This window comes from Mus pahari, chromosome 23, assembly GCF_900095145.1.
Source record: "Mus pahari chromosome 23, PAHARI_EIJ_v1.1, whole genome shotgun sequence".
NCBI classification, from domain to species: Eukaryota; Metazoa; Chordata; class Mammalia; order Rodentia; family Muridae; genus Mus; species Mus pahari.
The window spans coordinates 8,594,785-8,608,899 of record NC_034612.1 but is presented as its reverse complement, the minus strand read 5'-3'; the positions used below and the strand labels follow the sequence as shown (position 1 = coordinate 8,608,899).

The following is a 14,115-nucleotide window of genomic DNA, read 5'->3' as shown; positions in this document are numbered from 1 at the left end:
TCACAGGTAAAATAATGCATATTTAGGGGAAACATTATACAGACTTTTGCACACAGAAGTACATAATGAGATTTCTTTAAATCTATTGCCATTCATTTATTTTTGCACAAAAACGTATAAATATGTCACCAGCTTTTCTTAACTTAAAAAACTTAAATAAGAGACACCAGATGGGGACCACCCTTTGCCGTCTTCTTTTAAAACTTTTTATAGCTTTTTTTTCTGTTTTTTTTTTTTGTTTTTTTTTTTTTTTCCTTNTTTAAAACTTTTTATAGCTTTTTTTTCTGTTTTTTTTTTTTGTTTTTTTTTTTTTTTCCTTTTCTCTTTTTCTGCGTAGAGTTGGGTTTCTAGGGAAGAAAAGCCCCTGCAGTAAAAACAGCCCATTTAAAAAAGAGAGAGAGAGAGAGAGAGAGAGAGAGAGAGAGAGAGAGAGAGAGAGAGAGAGATAGATTGAGATTGATTCAAAGTTCTGGTGAACTCTGAGAGGGAGCAATCCCAAGTGGTAAAGATTACAAATATCTAGTTTACAGTCCGTCCTCCCCGAGGTGGCTTTATACAAGTTTACATCTCCGTCATCTTACGTTCTTCAAAAGGCCTTGAGGATTTCCTCTCTGATAAGAAAAAATAGCACTGCGATATTTTAAGTCAATTTTACACTGTACACGTTAGATACAAACGGTTTGATATATCAGATTTTTTAAGCTATACATTGGAAAGGCGACCCCCCCAGTTGGTGAGGCAGAGAACAATCACCCATGTACAAGTTATTTCTCTGCTTTCACATCCCCACCACATGTTAATATAATGTTTAAACGTTAGATTATCTCAAGAAAAATACTTTTACAAAATCATATCAATTATTACATTTTTTTCCTTTTCTTTGTTAATAACCAGGGCATGAAAGTCTCTTGGAAGAACTTAGTTTGCATGACTCTCCCACAGGAACCGGGCTCAGTGCCGGGCCTGTCAGGAGGCTCTGGGAAGCCGGTCCACACCCACCACCCGCAAACAGAAACATACGACATAAGGGCTAGAAACAGGGTTTCAAAGTCAACCCTAAGGTCTGGGACAGGGAGTCAAAAATACTTCAATCAGCTGTTAATGCTTTTAAAAAGGCTTTTTTTTTTTTTTTTTTTTTTAAGTCCCACATAGAGGCTCAGCTTCAAGTACTGATTTAACGGCTGAGTTGCACTATTTTTTTTGAAACAATATTCCTATGGTCCAGAAAAAATTCACTGTGTTTGTAACTGGTTTTATGAGCAAACACTTTGGGTTCTGATATGTACACGAGTCCCTTTTGATCTAATGAAAGGAGAGACCTGGCTTTCTGTAAGAATTCTCTGGAAAAGGTATTTCCATGTGACTGTAGAGAGAAGTGATGAAGGCCCTTGCCTCCAGCTCTGGGCTGAGCCTGACCACCGCAGTATAGGGATGCGACCTACACAGGCTGAGGCGACACAGACTGTCTGCCCGGAGTCTACCACTGGGTGGCCTCCCCGCTTCTTCTCACTCCTTTCTTGGCTTCTAGGACAGAGGTATGTACTCAGAGAATCCTACGGTGGGTCTCAGTGGGCTTTAGCTACTGTACCTGGTCCTCAAGATTAGAAAAAACAAAGTCACAAAAAAACTTACAACAAAATGAAAAATAAATAAACAGAATGCAGCTGTCCCCAGACCTCCTGTATCTACACAGGCATGCCATCAACTAAAGCCCTCCTGACAGGAGGGGGGAGGCAGAGGCCCCAGCACTAGATCCTGTCCTGGAGCTGGCTCTCAGTTGTGACACGTCCAAGGTTATGAAGTATGGGTGACCCCCAGGCATCCACCATTGGCTAGAGGATTGCATCCAGAGGGCTGGACAGCCTGGTACTAAACAGAGCCTGAGAGCAGGCTCTTGTGCAAAAGGACGGTGTCTCTTTTCTTTGCCTCTTCAGCCACCAACAGCCGCCACTTCCCGGGGACTGCAGGCTGCACACATCACACATTGGCTCAAGTCACTGCTTATGGAAATGTCCAGGTCCTCGTGAGACACGTCAAGGAGTCACTGTGGCTATGAACACTGCAGAAGGAGCATGAGCCTGCTCAGAAGGCGTCACAGTGCGGGGTGCAGGGAGTGCTCTGAAAAAGGCCGGGCATTTGCAGAGTGGAGCAGGCTCCCTGGCCAAGGCTGCAGGAGGAGCTGAGGCAGAGGGCAAGTGCTTCCCTTCCCGGTTAGAGCATGTTCATGATGGCGTTGTACAGCTGCGTGAGCACCACGAAGTGGACGGGAAGGCAGGAAGTGCGGTCCTGGGTGGCTGGATTGCACGTGAGCCAGGATAGGGCGTTGTACTGCTCCAGCACAAACCTGCCAGGGAGAGGACAGAGGTCAGCTCCTGGGCCACAGGCTTGGGGGGGTAGGGCCCACGTGGCCCACCCTACGTTCCTGCACACCAGCATGGCCACCTCAGGGCCACCAGGATCAGGAAGCCACTGAGTGGAAACTGTCTCATGTTGGCTAGATGCCAAAATGAGAACATACTGAATACTGGATGGTTCAGAATGTAATACTTTACTGACGCTTGGCCTTCCAAGTTTCTCAAAGTTATTCTGATGTGGTCACTGGAAAAAAACAATCAACAGGAGTGGACAGGACATTGCTCACTATTGCAGGTTAGCCTGGCATACAGCTTGACCACAGCCTTAGCCATCTGCCTAGGTACTGGGGTCCTAGGTGTGCACGGCTGTGCTTAATTTGCACAAGGCCCTTGCTCTGTGTTCCATCAGAGACCCTGGGAGCCAAGTTGCTAATGAGGCACCTGTACACTGCCCATTTCCAAACCATAATACATCAGAGAACACTCAGAAAGGCTCAGCTCTCAAGGCACTGGATAGCTTCTACCTGCTTGTTGTTTTGAAGATCCTGTCTTGGGTCTGGGGCGATGTCTCAGTTAGTGATAGAAGGGCTGGTGTGCCCCAGAACCCGTGTACAGTAGTGTGCAACAGTGCACACTATAATCCAATAGCAGGAGGAGGGAAGGGGAGAGGAGGTGGACAAAGGCCAATCTCTGGAGTGCAGTCTCAGGAGAGACCCTGTCTCAAAGAGTGAGGTGGAGCGTGGCTGAGGCAGACACTGGCTGGCCTCAGGCACGTCCATCCACAAGCACGCACGTGCACATCCACACAGCGTCTTTGGAGCTCAGGCTGGACTCTGTGCTTGAACTCAATAAGTAGCTAAGGGTGACTTTCGCCTTCTCTTTCAAGTTCTGGGATTACAGGCATGCACCACTCAATCTTATGCCCTGATGAAAACAGTGAAAAGAGAATCCATGCATTTGGGGTGCATTTCACAACAAAGAATTTATGTTCTAGTCGATCACACATACCTATCTGTGGCAGAGAAGGGCAAACCAAGCTTTCAATGCAGAGCCACTCCCAGGCTCTGCTCCCCAACCTCTGTCCTTCTGCCCAGGGCTGACACCTGCAACACCTCTTTGGAATAGGAAATGAAGTGTCCCTGCACCTACTGTGTGGTGAACTGAGTGCACACACTGTGTGCTCCTGCACCTACTGTGTGGTGAACTGAGTGCACACACTGCGTGCTCCTGCACCTACTGTGTGGTGAACTGAGTGCACACACTGCGTGTTCTGCACCTACTGTGTGGTGAACTGAGTGCACACACTGCGTGCTCCTGCACCTACTGTGTGGTGAACTGAGTGCACACACTGCATGTTCTGCACCTACTGTGTGGTGAACTGAGTGCACACACTGAGTGTTCTGCACCTACTGTGTGGTGAACTGAGTGCACACACTGAGTGTTCTGCACCTACTGTGTGGAGAACTGAGTGCACACACTGTGTGCTCCTGTACCTACTGTGTGGAGAACTGAGTGCACACACTGCGTGCTCCTGCACCTACTGTGTGGTGAACTGAGTGCACATACTGCATGTTCTGCACCTATTGTGTGGTGAACTTAGTGCACATACTGCATGTTCTGCACCTACTGTGTGGTGAACTGAGTGCACATACTGCGTGCCCCTGACGAGTGGGGAGAAGTGGCTATTGCCGTTCTGCACCGCCACTCTGCACGAGCAGTGGTGTCTGTGAGCACCACCCTGTCCTGCACTCCACAGCGGCACGGGGGAAGGAGCACCACTTTCCCACGGACAGCAGCGCCGCCTCGGTCAGAGCTACCTTAGAACATCAGATGTGGTCTTGGAGTCCAGAGGGTGTGGAGCCCGCTGAGAGTTCCTGGCAGGGAGGAGCTCATCCACCTGCGCTACAGAAATGTGGTGATGCAGGGAAGCCTGGGGAGAGAAGGAGATCTTTGTTTCTTTCCAAATGCAGAGCAGCACAGGGAAGAATGAGCATGGCCCCAGCCCAGGCTCCGGCTCCCCAGTCATGCAGAGGCAGGCTGCTGTGTGCCCGAGTCCCAACTGCTCAGGCACCTCCTGGGACCCAGCGCCATGTCCTAGAGGTAAGCTCAAAGCCAGTCTCAGGGGCCTCTCTCTGGGCTAACCCACTTCATTTTGCTTCGTGAGGAAACAAGTTGACTGGTGTGTGCGCACTCAACAGCACACACGTGAGGTCAGAAGACAGCCTGCCCCACTGATCCCTGACACCAGACACACCGGGGCTTGGGGGCTCTCTGACCGACGGGGCCATCTCACCAGCATACCTTGCTTCTAACACAACAGTCGAGCACACGAAACAGCAGTTCCTATGTAACACTGTGTGCCCTGCCACCAAAGCTGGGACAGTGGCCACTATTTGTCACTCTCTTTTCAGTATTTTATCTTTGAAATATTTTAAAACAAACCAAATACTATATCATTTCCCTTGTAGATTTAGGAAGTAATGCTTACAGATGAGAACCTTTAAGAACAGTGTCACACACACACCGAATGTGATTCCTTTGTATCAGCTGATAGGCTATGGTCAAGCCTCACTGATGATCTCAAAACTCTCTCTTCCAGCCTCGCTATGAGCCAAGCTGCTGTGAGGGCTGGGGAGGACAGAGGGGCGTCGAGGCGCTGCAGTCTAGATGTGGCTGCTTCATGCTGTAGGGCTTCTCAACCCCTCTACCCTTCAGATTCCTCCCAATCCCCACTGTTTAATCTGGAGATTCAATTGCGGATGCACCTCCAGGGTGGGCAGGCAGACAGGAGCATCCCACACAAAGGCGGGCACATCGTCAGAGGACACAGAGGCAGACTGTCCGCTGTCCCAATGCAGCAGTGTGACAGACTAACCTCTACGAAGGGGGTGGCCATTTCCTTCACGCTCAGGTGTCAGGTGAGCAAGGCATGCCATCACAGTCTTCCGTGTCTGCCCGTGCCTGGTATCTCTGAGCACAGAGCGACACACTACCGCCTGTTTGTCACCTCCTGTTTGGATACAACCCTAACAGTCCTGGGGAATCTCCCTGCTGCTGACTGACTAGGTGTTCCCAGCTACACTGGAGTATTTCCCACAGGTTAAATGCCACACAAGAGTGGCTCACAGCTCTGCCCACTGAGATGACATGAGTGATGTAGAGCTGGCTCAGCCGGCCCTTCCTCCGTCATGGCACGCGGCTCCCCTCATCTCTTGCTCCCGTCACTGGGCTGGCTTATTCTGTGGCAGGGTTGCTGCGTCCTTCAGCCTTGTTTCAGCTCACAAGTCATGTGACCTCCCACCTCAGCCACCTTCACAGCCGGGCATGGGCATGCCAATTACCTATGTCATTTCTCACATCTGCCAGCATCTGATGGCTGGAGGTGGGTATGCTGTGCCACAGCGGGAGCTCAGGGCTGTCATCACTCAGTCGACTCCCTTATCAAGAGTCCTCTCCCCATGGCTCCCTACCACGGTACACTCTCAAACCTTTCTCTCTCTGCCAAACTGAGAAATGGACCCCTCTGAGGCTCTTTCCACTCTGCACATGTGGGCCTTGTTTTAAGGACATAATCAATAAAAGCCATACAAGGAGGAAAACGCACAGATGTGAAAGGTTTGAATGACCCTGGCTCTGCTCTGTGGAGGACGGCATCAGTGTGCAGCCAGGCAGGACTGTGCTGTGGCTCCCTGGCAGCCATCAGTACTAACTGGGAGAGTCAGGTTGAGCCACATGTAGCTCCCACACTTACATCAGGACCCTGATGGCCTCCCAAGGTTAATGTGGACTCACTTCTTAACAGCAAGTTTGGGTCCTTTTTCTGAACTCCACTCTCCTGTAACTAAAACCTCCTCAGACTTTAAGTGACAAGTGACAGAGGAGTATTAAGAGCCTGTGGCGGCTAAGAGGAGATTTCTAGCTCCAACCAAATGAAAACACATGCCAGAAACTTCTCTTAAACCCCAGCGTGCATCTACTAACCTTCAGGAAGAGCGGGCACTGGTTCCGGGCCTGGGGGCATGACGACCAAAACCACTGCGGGAGGTTCTCCGCTTTGGCAGTGGACACGAAATACCCAAGGGCCAGGGGCTGCTGCTTGAGTTCCTCTGGAGCCTCCCGAGACAGAAGCCGCTCTCCCTGGCTCTGAAAAACAAGGCCCAAAGTGCAATGAGCATCACCAGGCACTAACTGCTGCTTTCATCTTGACTATGCACACTAGTGACAGTCCCATGCCTGTAGCACCTCCCACCAAAGCCCGCTGGGGACTGAGCAAGGTGACCTGGAATACACAGGTCTCTGCAGTGAAGCCAGGCACCTGACAAGCACTATGGAACAGACAAAGGTTTTGGAAAAATGGATACATTGATCCTAGAAGCACAAGCCACCGCCACCCACTCTGGGGCTTTGTGTCACTGCATGCTGAGATGGAGGACCCCAGCATCCTCAGGGGCATCCAGGAGCCCTGGAGTGCACCTGCTCTCCATCATCACCTCCTCTGGTTTAGAACTGAGCACCACAGCTCAGAGTCTGCAGGGAGCAATGCTCCTGCCACCCTGTGTGCTTGCTGTGTGGGTGTGCCGAGTGGGTGCGCCAAGTGTGCATGCACTATGTGAGTATGAGTGTGCCTCTCGGAGTCTTCTGTGCTTCTCTGCATCAAGCACTTCCCACCTATCAGTGACTATTGAGATTTAAAAGGTGTCTTTAGTACAGTAATAGTAAGTGATTAGTTTGTTTTTTAATGTCTCCTATTTAGAGAAAGAAATGATCCTTATTAATTTACTACATCAAATCCTATCAACTCTGATTCTGGACAGAGAAAAATAAAATAAAATTATTCTGGCCAAAGATAAAAAGCGAAGTCAGGACACAGTAGAAGACACACACACACACAGATCCGTGCACATAACCCTCCAACTCAGGAAGAAAGGAGGTCAAGGCGGGGGACCAGACTTGAAGGCAGCCGACCTTGAGGCCTGCTGGGAGACAAAGGCAAATCCTTGACCTCCTGGTCCTGTGATGACCTAACTGGGACAAACAGTTCAGGAAGAGAAAATGCTCAAAGCCTCTGGGAGACTCCAGGCTGAGGGGCTCAGGACTGAGAACGTCCACAGGTAAGGCGTTAGGAATGCTACAGTGAACCGAAGCAGTAAGCACATGACAGGGTCATGACAGGGTCATGGCGGGGTCACCACAGGCTGCCGAGCACCCATCACAGGAATACAAATTCAAACTGCTAGTATAAAATCTGACCTTTCAGTTTCTGTCAAAATAACCTTCAGGGAACAAACAGCTCGTCACCCCCTGGCCAGTAGACAGACAGGAATCTCAGGCATTTACCATCTCTTCCTCCCAGGAGGGGAGCATGGGGCAGTCAGTGACTGAGGGCTCTGCTGGCCCCTGTCACTTCAGCTGCTCCATGACTAAAGTGACTCTATCCTAACCCTTCCTGCTCCTCATCACCCTAAGTGACAGCAGCGCTGGCAGCACTGTCCCTTCTACAAGTCAGTGTACGCGGGGTAGCTGGCACTTGCTCAGGGCGTGACAACACACAGCAACTCCTTACTGACTTAATCCCTCCTCAGAAGCTCAGTCACAGGTACAATCCGGCTGTGAGGTCTGAGTCACAGGCTGGGACAAAGCTGACAGAGCTACAGGGCAGCCCTTGACCCTTAAACCTTTCACTAATCCAAGGCATTTAAAGATGGAGCCAGCACTGGGCTCGGCTCCCTCACTGGCCTGTAGCAGTGACCCGGACACATCTGAAAACTATGCACTAGGTGGCTCTTGACGCCCCTGCAGGCTGTTGCCACCGTGACCAGCACTGTATACGAGAAAGTGCGTGCACACTGGCCGCAGACCGGCCTCACGCTGCAGGGAATTACTTCCTCAGCTCAAGTCACTGCACACATGAGCCACGGGCCTTCCCCTACTGCCTCTCACTACCTGGGAAAGAACTAAGAAGGAGAGGAAGAACATCCCTGCCCTCTGGGGCGGCCGCTCCCACAGCTTCTCAGCCCTCCAACACCAGCAAGCAACAGGCAGAAGCACCTCCTTTGGTGCTGCGCACAGGAAGACTAACTTCCTAATAAAGGGAGCACTAGGAATGCCCAAATGTTTCTTTCCGAATCCCTGAACTCCAAGATGGGTTGGAGAGCTGTGCCCCTGAAACCTGACCCCTGGGGAGAGCCGTGAGCAGTCAAAGCATGGCTGGAGAGGCGGGAGGTTTTCCTGGGCTTGTGGTTGTTCTCAGCGACATCCTTACCCGACTGTGCTGGAAGTGAGAGCCCACACCGATTCCAGAGGGAGAGCCTGGGGAGGGAACCGGAGAGGAGTTGGGAGAGGAGTGGAGGTTCCCGGTCATGAGGATGCCAATGTCATTGTCCATGTCGTCTGGGAATGGAAGGTCTACAAACATGTCATCTAGAGGGAAACACAGGGAAGTTAAAAAATAACCACACTCCACCTTGTCATCCGAGGTTCTGTTAACCTTCAACCCCCCAGGCATGCTGTGGGTACCTAACAGGTGCCCACTGTGCGCAAGTGCCACAAACTGTCATTTGTTTTCTCTCCCGTGACCTCCTAACCAAGTAGACACACATGGAGAAATCACAGCCAGGGAGGAAAGCCCCCGATTCCTTTCAGCCTCTGAAGACAGAGGAAACGGTGAACGGCAGCTCAGCTGTTGCAAGGCCCATGTTGGCACCGTCTAGCAGCAAGCAGACCCCCGCTAGGTACAAGTCAGTAGCTACAGGGCTGGAAGGCTGCTGTCAGGAACCAGGGAAAAGCCCACCCCACAGCAGATTAAAGCAGATCCATTAGGGGGTTCTCTCGGTCGGACTCGCAGGAAATGTGGAAAGAAGAAACTTGAAGGTAAACCACCACACCCAGTTAGTGTGGACAGCTGCCATGAGCCCGTCTGTCCCCACATGACTGGGACTACAGTGAGGCCGTGTCACAGCACATTCTGGGGTCTTTCCCCTCCCCACGTAGTAGGCATGAAGATGTTACAAGTTCAACAATAGCACAAACAGATGCACAAAATGGGGCATTTTATGGCCTATGACTCATTTTGCAATCCTATAAAAGTATTTAAACAATTCCATTAAAAATAATCAGCTCCACAGAGCTGCTCTCTAGCAAACTGCACCCCAGGGTGAGCCAGGAGGCGGCACCTTCACATGACCATGGCCTCCACACTGAGGTCAGCACAGCAGCGCACTGGAGGAATGGAGGATGGGTGGAGGACATCAGCAGACAGCTGCTATTTTGTCTCTAACAGACAGTGGCTAAGTTAATCACCCATGTTCTCTGGTCTTGGTGGGTAACTGCCAACTTAACAGAGTTAGTAAGCCACAGAGAGAATGGAGCAGCCTGGTTTGTTCCCAGTGAGCATTAGTACATGCTTACTGGGGGAGGGCTACCCTACACACAGGCAGTGCCAGCTCTGGGTGAAGGCCAAGATACAGAAAGCGGGGAAGGAGAATGAGCAGCTGGGGTGCCCTAGTCCCTGCAGCCTCAGGGGTGCCAAGCAGTGCCATGGCTTCCTTGCTGGAGTCTGAGACCAGGGGTGAAACAAACCCTTTCTGAGGGATTGTCAGAGGCACAGAAGCACAACACGGTGACACTACAGCTCCTCTCTCCCCATGGTTCCTATGACACTGCTAAGACACAAACACACACACACACACACACACACACACACACGACCCCACACTGCCTCTGCCGCCCAGTGTGCCTTCCACTCACCATTGTTGGGGCTAAACCCATCCTCATTGGGGTAGTTGGCTGGAGCCACCTGGATGGTTGATGATGTCGGGAACACCAAGATGTGGGTACAGGAGGCGTCCTGAGGTGTGTTCAGCTGGGAAGACTGCATATTCAATGCGGTGCTTCGGCCAAACACAGAGCCCATTGTGACAGCATCTAAAAAAGCAGAGCAGTGTCAGGGTGCCTCTGCAGACATGCAAGCCCGTGTGAGGTGTCACGTGTAGATACGCCTCAGGGGGCAGACACGTAAGGCCATGTGAGGTGTCACGTGTAGATACGCCTCAGGGGCAGACATGCAAGGCCGGGCCCAGCTGCTTAAATGTCTTTAAAGTACCCGACTAAGACCACCAGTGACGATCGCCTGACCCTCGCCTCACACTGCAAATGTGGAGATGACCCTGGACAGAGTGAGTACACATCTATAAGTGACTTACCCACTAAGTGACCTGGAGCCCTGACACTGACCTCCTGCATGCTTCCCACCTGTGGTCATGATTCATAAGCACACCGTTCTCAATGACAGCAGCCAATGCTCTACACGGAGCTTGCCAGATACTGGCCTGTGCTAAGCTCCATTCACGAACCTTGAAGCCACCCTGAGGTGGCAGCAAGTGTCTCTACTTTATAAATGAGGGCACAAGTGTCTAAAAGGTGTGTAAACTGCCACAGCTGCAGCTGTGACCTGAGGGCTAAGGAGCCAATAGTCCAGCCACTGTCCTGCTCTGAAGCCTGTCCTTAGACACTGCTGACTTCACAGGAAAGGAGCAGACAGGGTTCAAATCCACACTGTCTCTGACATGGCAGATAGCTTAGTGGCAGTCAGGACGTGTCCGACCCTGTGGCAGGGTTCAAATCCACACTGTCTCTGACATGGCAGATAGCTTAGTGGCAGTCAGAATGAGTCCGACCCTGTGGCAGCTTTCCACAAGCCAGCGCAGCTACCAAGCTTCGGAGCCAAGGTCCCGACGGTCACTAGAGTCACTCATGGCTGCCCTGTGCTGAATAAATGCTCTTCTCTTTGCTCGACTAGTCACCCTCAGCACCCTTCCCGGGGTCCCCCACTGGCATCTTGAGGCTTTCTGCAGGGTGAGCTCCTAAGACCAGGAGACCAGGCTGAGACACACACCAGCCTGGCTGCACCAGCTCACACCCAGGACTTCATCTTTCTCCCAAGCTGTGGCCAACAAAGACAGTCAACTCCTGCCCCAGGAAGACAGATAGCAGATGGTCTCATTTTCTAGGTCAAAACCCAAGCTTCTGTTAGAAATACAAGACTACATTCTACATTTACCCATGGATTTAAGTTTGAATGTACTGGGCTGATAAAATACCTAATTAATGTAAGCGACAAGAGACAATTTACCTGGCATCACTACAAAGGACCCCTGGGGCTCCATGGCAACCAGGCAGGCACTGAGGATGGAAGGAGAGTCTGCAGCAGAGATCCCACACATGCGGCACACATCCTTGAGCTGTTTGCTGATTGTCTGCAGTGAACATTCTCCAAGGAGGATACTCCAATCTAAAGTCAGACACCACAAACACAGTGCTTACAAGTGTGCAGGACGTCTCACATTCACACCTGTCAGCTCTGCTGTGACCCCAAGGGAGGAAGGCTTCCTGTGTTCAGTTCCCTCCCTTCTTTTGTTACATAGTTTCTATCTCACTGGTTAACACAGAAACAAAAGCCTGCTTCTGTAGGCTTCCATCCCCTTTAGGCCCTCTGAGGGCCTGCAACAGACCCTGGCAGATGCAGGTTCTAAAAGCCTTTCAGTGCTGAGGTCTCTATCGGCTGGGCTAGCCTGGGGTAGCCATGTTCCCCCAGGGTCAGATTGTTCTCCTCCCTCTGACCACTGTTCACTGCCCCTAAGCAGAAGCACTGTGTCTAAGCACTGCTGATGAGTCGCATCGCTCGCGCCCCACTGGGCACACAGTGCTCAGCTGCAGGCTTCTCTACAGTCACATGGTTCTTCTTCCCAGGGCAAGGACAGGGCAGTGTGCTTTCTATTTCTAATGGTAGTCACGGGAGAGAGAAAAGAGGCTGAGAACAGGGAGAAAACATCTTCCCACGGCAGAAGTCAAGACAGGTGTGAGCGTCATAATGAGCAACAGGGCTGGGCTCTTCCAGCAAACACTGACAGCTCACTGGTAGACACAGGGGCTTCTGCACGACCTCACCCAGACATGGCTCCGAGAAGAGGAGCCCCAGTCGGCCGGGAGGTGAAGATGTGCTTCTGCTGTCTGTACAGTTCCTCTGGCCACACTCAGGGCCTCTTAAGGGTCAAGGAAGAAGAGTACAGCCTTCCCACAGTCTTACAAGGAGGGGGCCCTAATCACTTCTAAAGCAGTCAGTGACAGACAGCATGCTCACCCCTGCTTCTTTCCTATTCCCCCCCTTCCCAGGGGCCGTGGAGAGCTGGGGCCTTTAAAGCAGGGGAGGGAGGAAGAGAGCCAATCTGACAGCAACGACAGGGGGTTCCCGATGGATTAACCTCCAGGCTACTGAGACAAGACTCATAAGTAAGTGTGATGCTGTTTAAAATATCAAACATTGGGGGCTGGTGAGATGGCTCAATGGGTAAGAGCACCGACTGCTCTTCCAGGGGTCCTGAGTTCAAATCCCAGCAACCACATGGTGGCTCACAACCATCTGTAATGAGATCTGACTCCCTCTTCTGGAGTGTCTGAAGACAGCTACAGTGTACTTACATATAATAAATAAATAAATCTTTAAAAAAAATATCAAACATTTTCTCCCAGTACACAACATCAAGTGTGACTAGAACATAAACACCGCACTGTGTGCACACATGGCTCTGAGCCTGACACTCCAGTACAATCTACCCTACATGCAGTAGCTTGTACGTGGCCTCTTGCTCTCTCGACGGTTTAATTCCATGGAGTCTACAGCACCCGGCTTGCACTTCCTGCAGTCAAACAGTACACTCACTCTAACACAGGGGCTGGCATGAACTACAGTCTGCAGCCTGTGTCAGTCACAGACACAGCCATTCATGAGGTTCTTATGCTTGTTGGGACTTCACACTGGAAGAACTACAAACTGATAACTGCTCTGCAAGAGGAAACTACTCTCGAGCCTCAGCAAGGACACTGTCCACTTTGGGATGCTTGTCTTCTTTTCTCTCTAATTCTTGTATTGAGATTATAATAATGTGATTATTACCCCTCCCCTCGCTTCCCTCCAAACCCTTCCATGTTCCATGCATCTCTGTACACTATATACGTAAGTAATCCTAAATCTAATGTGCTCTGTCCATGTGTTACTCCTGTGTTACCCAAGTGTGTGTCTTCTGGGCTGATCATTTGGTAGTGGACAGTCAACTGCTGCGCTCTTATCCCTTAGCTCGCAGTCTTGTGCACGGCTGAGGCCCCTGGGCTTTGCCCATACACATTAGCATATCTACTGCTGAGCCCATGTCCAGGTAGCCATGTTGATGAGACTGTACCCTGCACCATGATCCCCGCACCTAAGGCTCAGGGAGCCCTGCGGAGGAGCCCTGTGGAGGACTGCAGGAGCCAGGGATCAGGGAGTCTGCTGTGAGGTGTCTCCTAGCCATGCTGCACCCACATGCTATGTGTGTCTGAGACCTCAGGGAACCTGCTGCAGATCCAATGCAGGCCTTCGTGCTTACACAATAAAGCGTTTTACACCCTGAGCTGTCTCTCCAGCCATGAATGCTGCTCTTACATATGACTTTAGCAATCACCGACAATCTCTGATACAAGTTGTCTTAATCCTAACTTTCTTTACTGCCTTAATATTTGATGCTATAAAACCCGTCACTTTACACTAATGAAGCATGCTTCCCACTTTCCACTTAAAATATTACTTGTAAGTGACTGGTTAGGGGTGGAGCTATAGAGTTTAGAACTTCCGGCTTATTTGTCCCTTCATATACATGGCAGTCGCCATCATGAGTTTTGGCCTCTGGGGCAACGTCCTTGCACTGCTCAGCCCTGGTCAAAGCTCAGT

General features: G+C 50.9%; 1 protein-coding gene across 3 annotated transcripts in view; it reads right to left on the bottom strand.

Moving 5' to 3' along the window:
- Positions 1-1,110: 1,110 nt before the first annotated feature.
- The window catches only part of Med13l (mediator complex subunit 13L), a 221,882-nt gene continuing 208,877 nt past the window's right edge, over positions 1,111-14,115 (bottom strand). For all 3 annotated transcript variants that reach the window (XM_021222486.2, XM_021222487.2, XM_029533617.1), the window contains exons 26-31: positions 11,485-11,643; positions 10,101-10,277; positions 8,617-8,774; positions 6,336-6,497; positions 4,172-4,284; positions 1,111-2,344 (exon numbers count right to left, since the gene is read on the bottom strand). In XM_021222486.2, the coding sequence (XP_021078145.1) occupies positions 2,212-2,344; positions 4,172-4,284; positions 6,336-6,497; positions 8,617-8,774; positions 10,101-10,277; positions 11,485-11,643 (902 nt within the window). In that variant the 3' untranslated portion in view covers positions 1,111-2,211. The remainder of the gene's footprint in view (positions 2,345-4,171; positions 4,285-6,335; positions 6,498-8,616; positions 8,775-10,100; positions 10,278-11,484; positions 11,644-14,115) is intronic.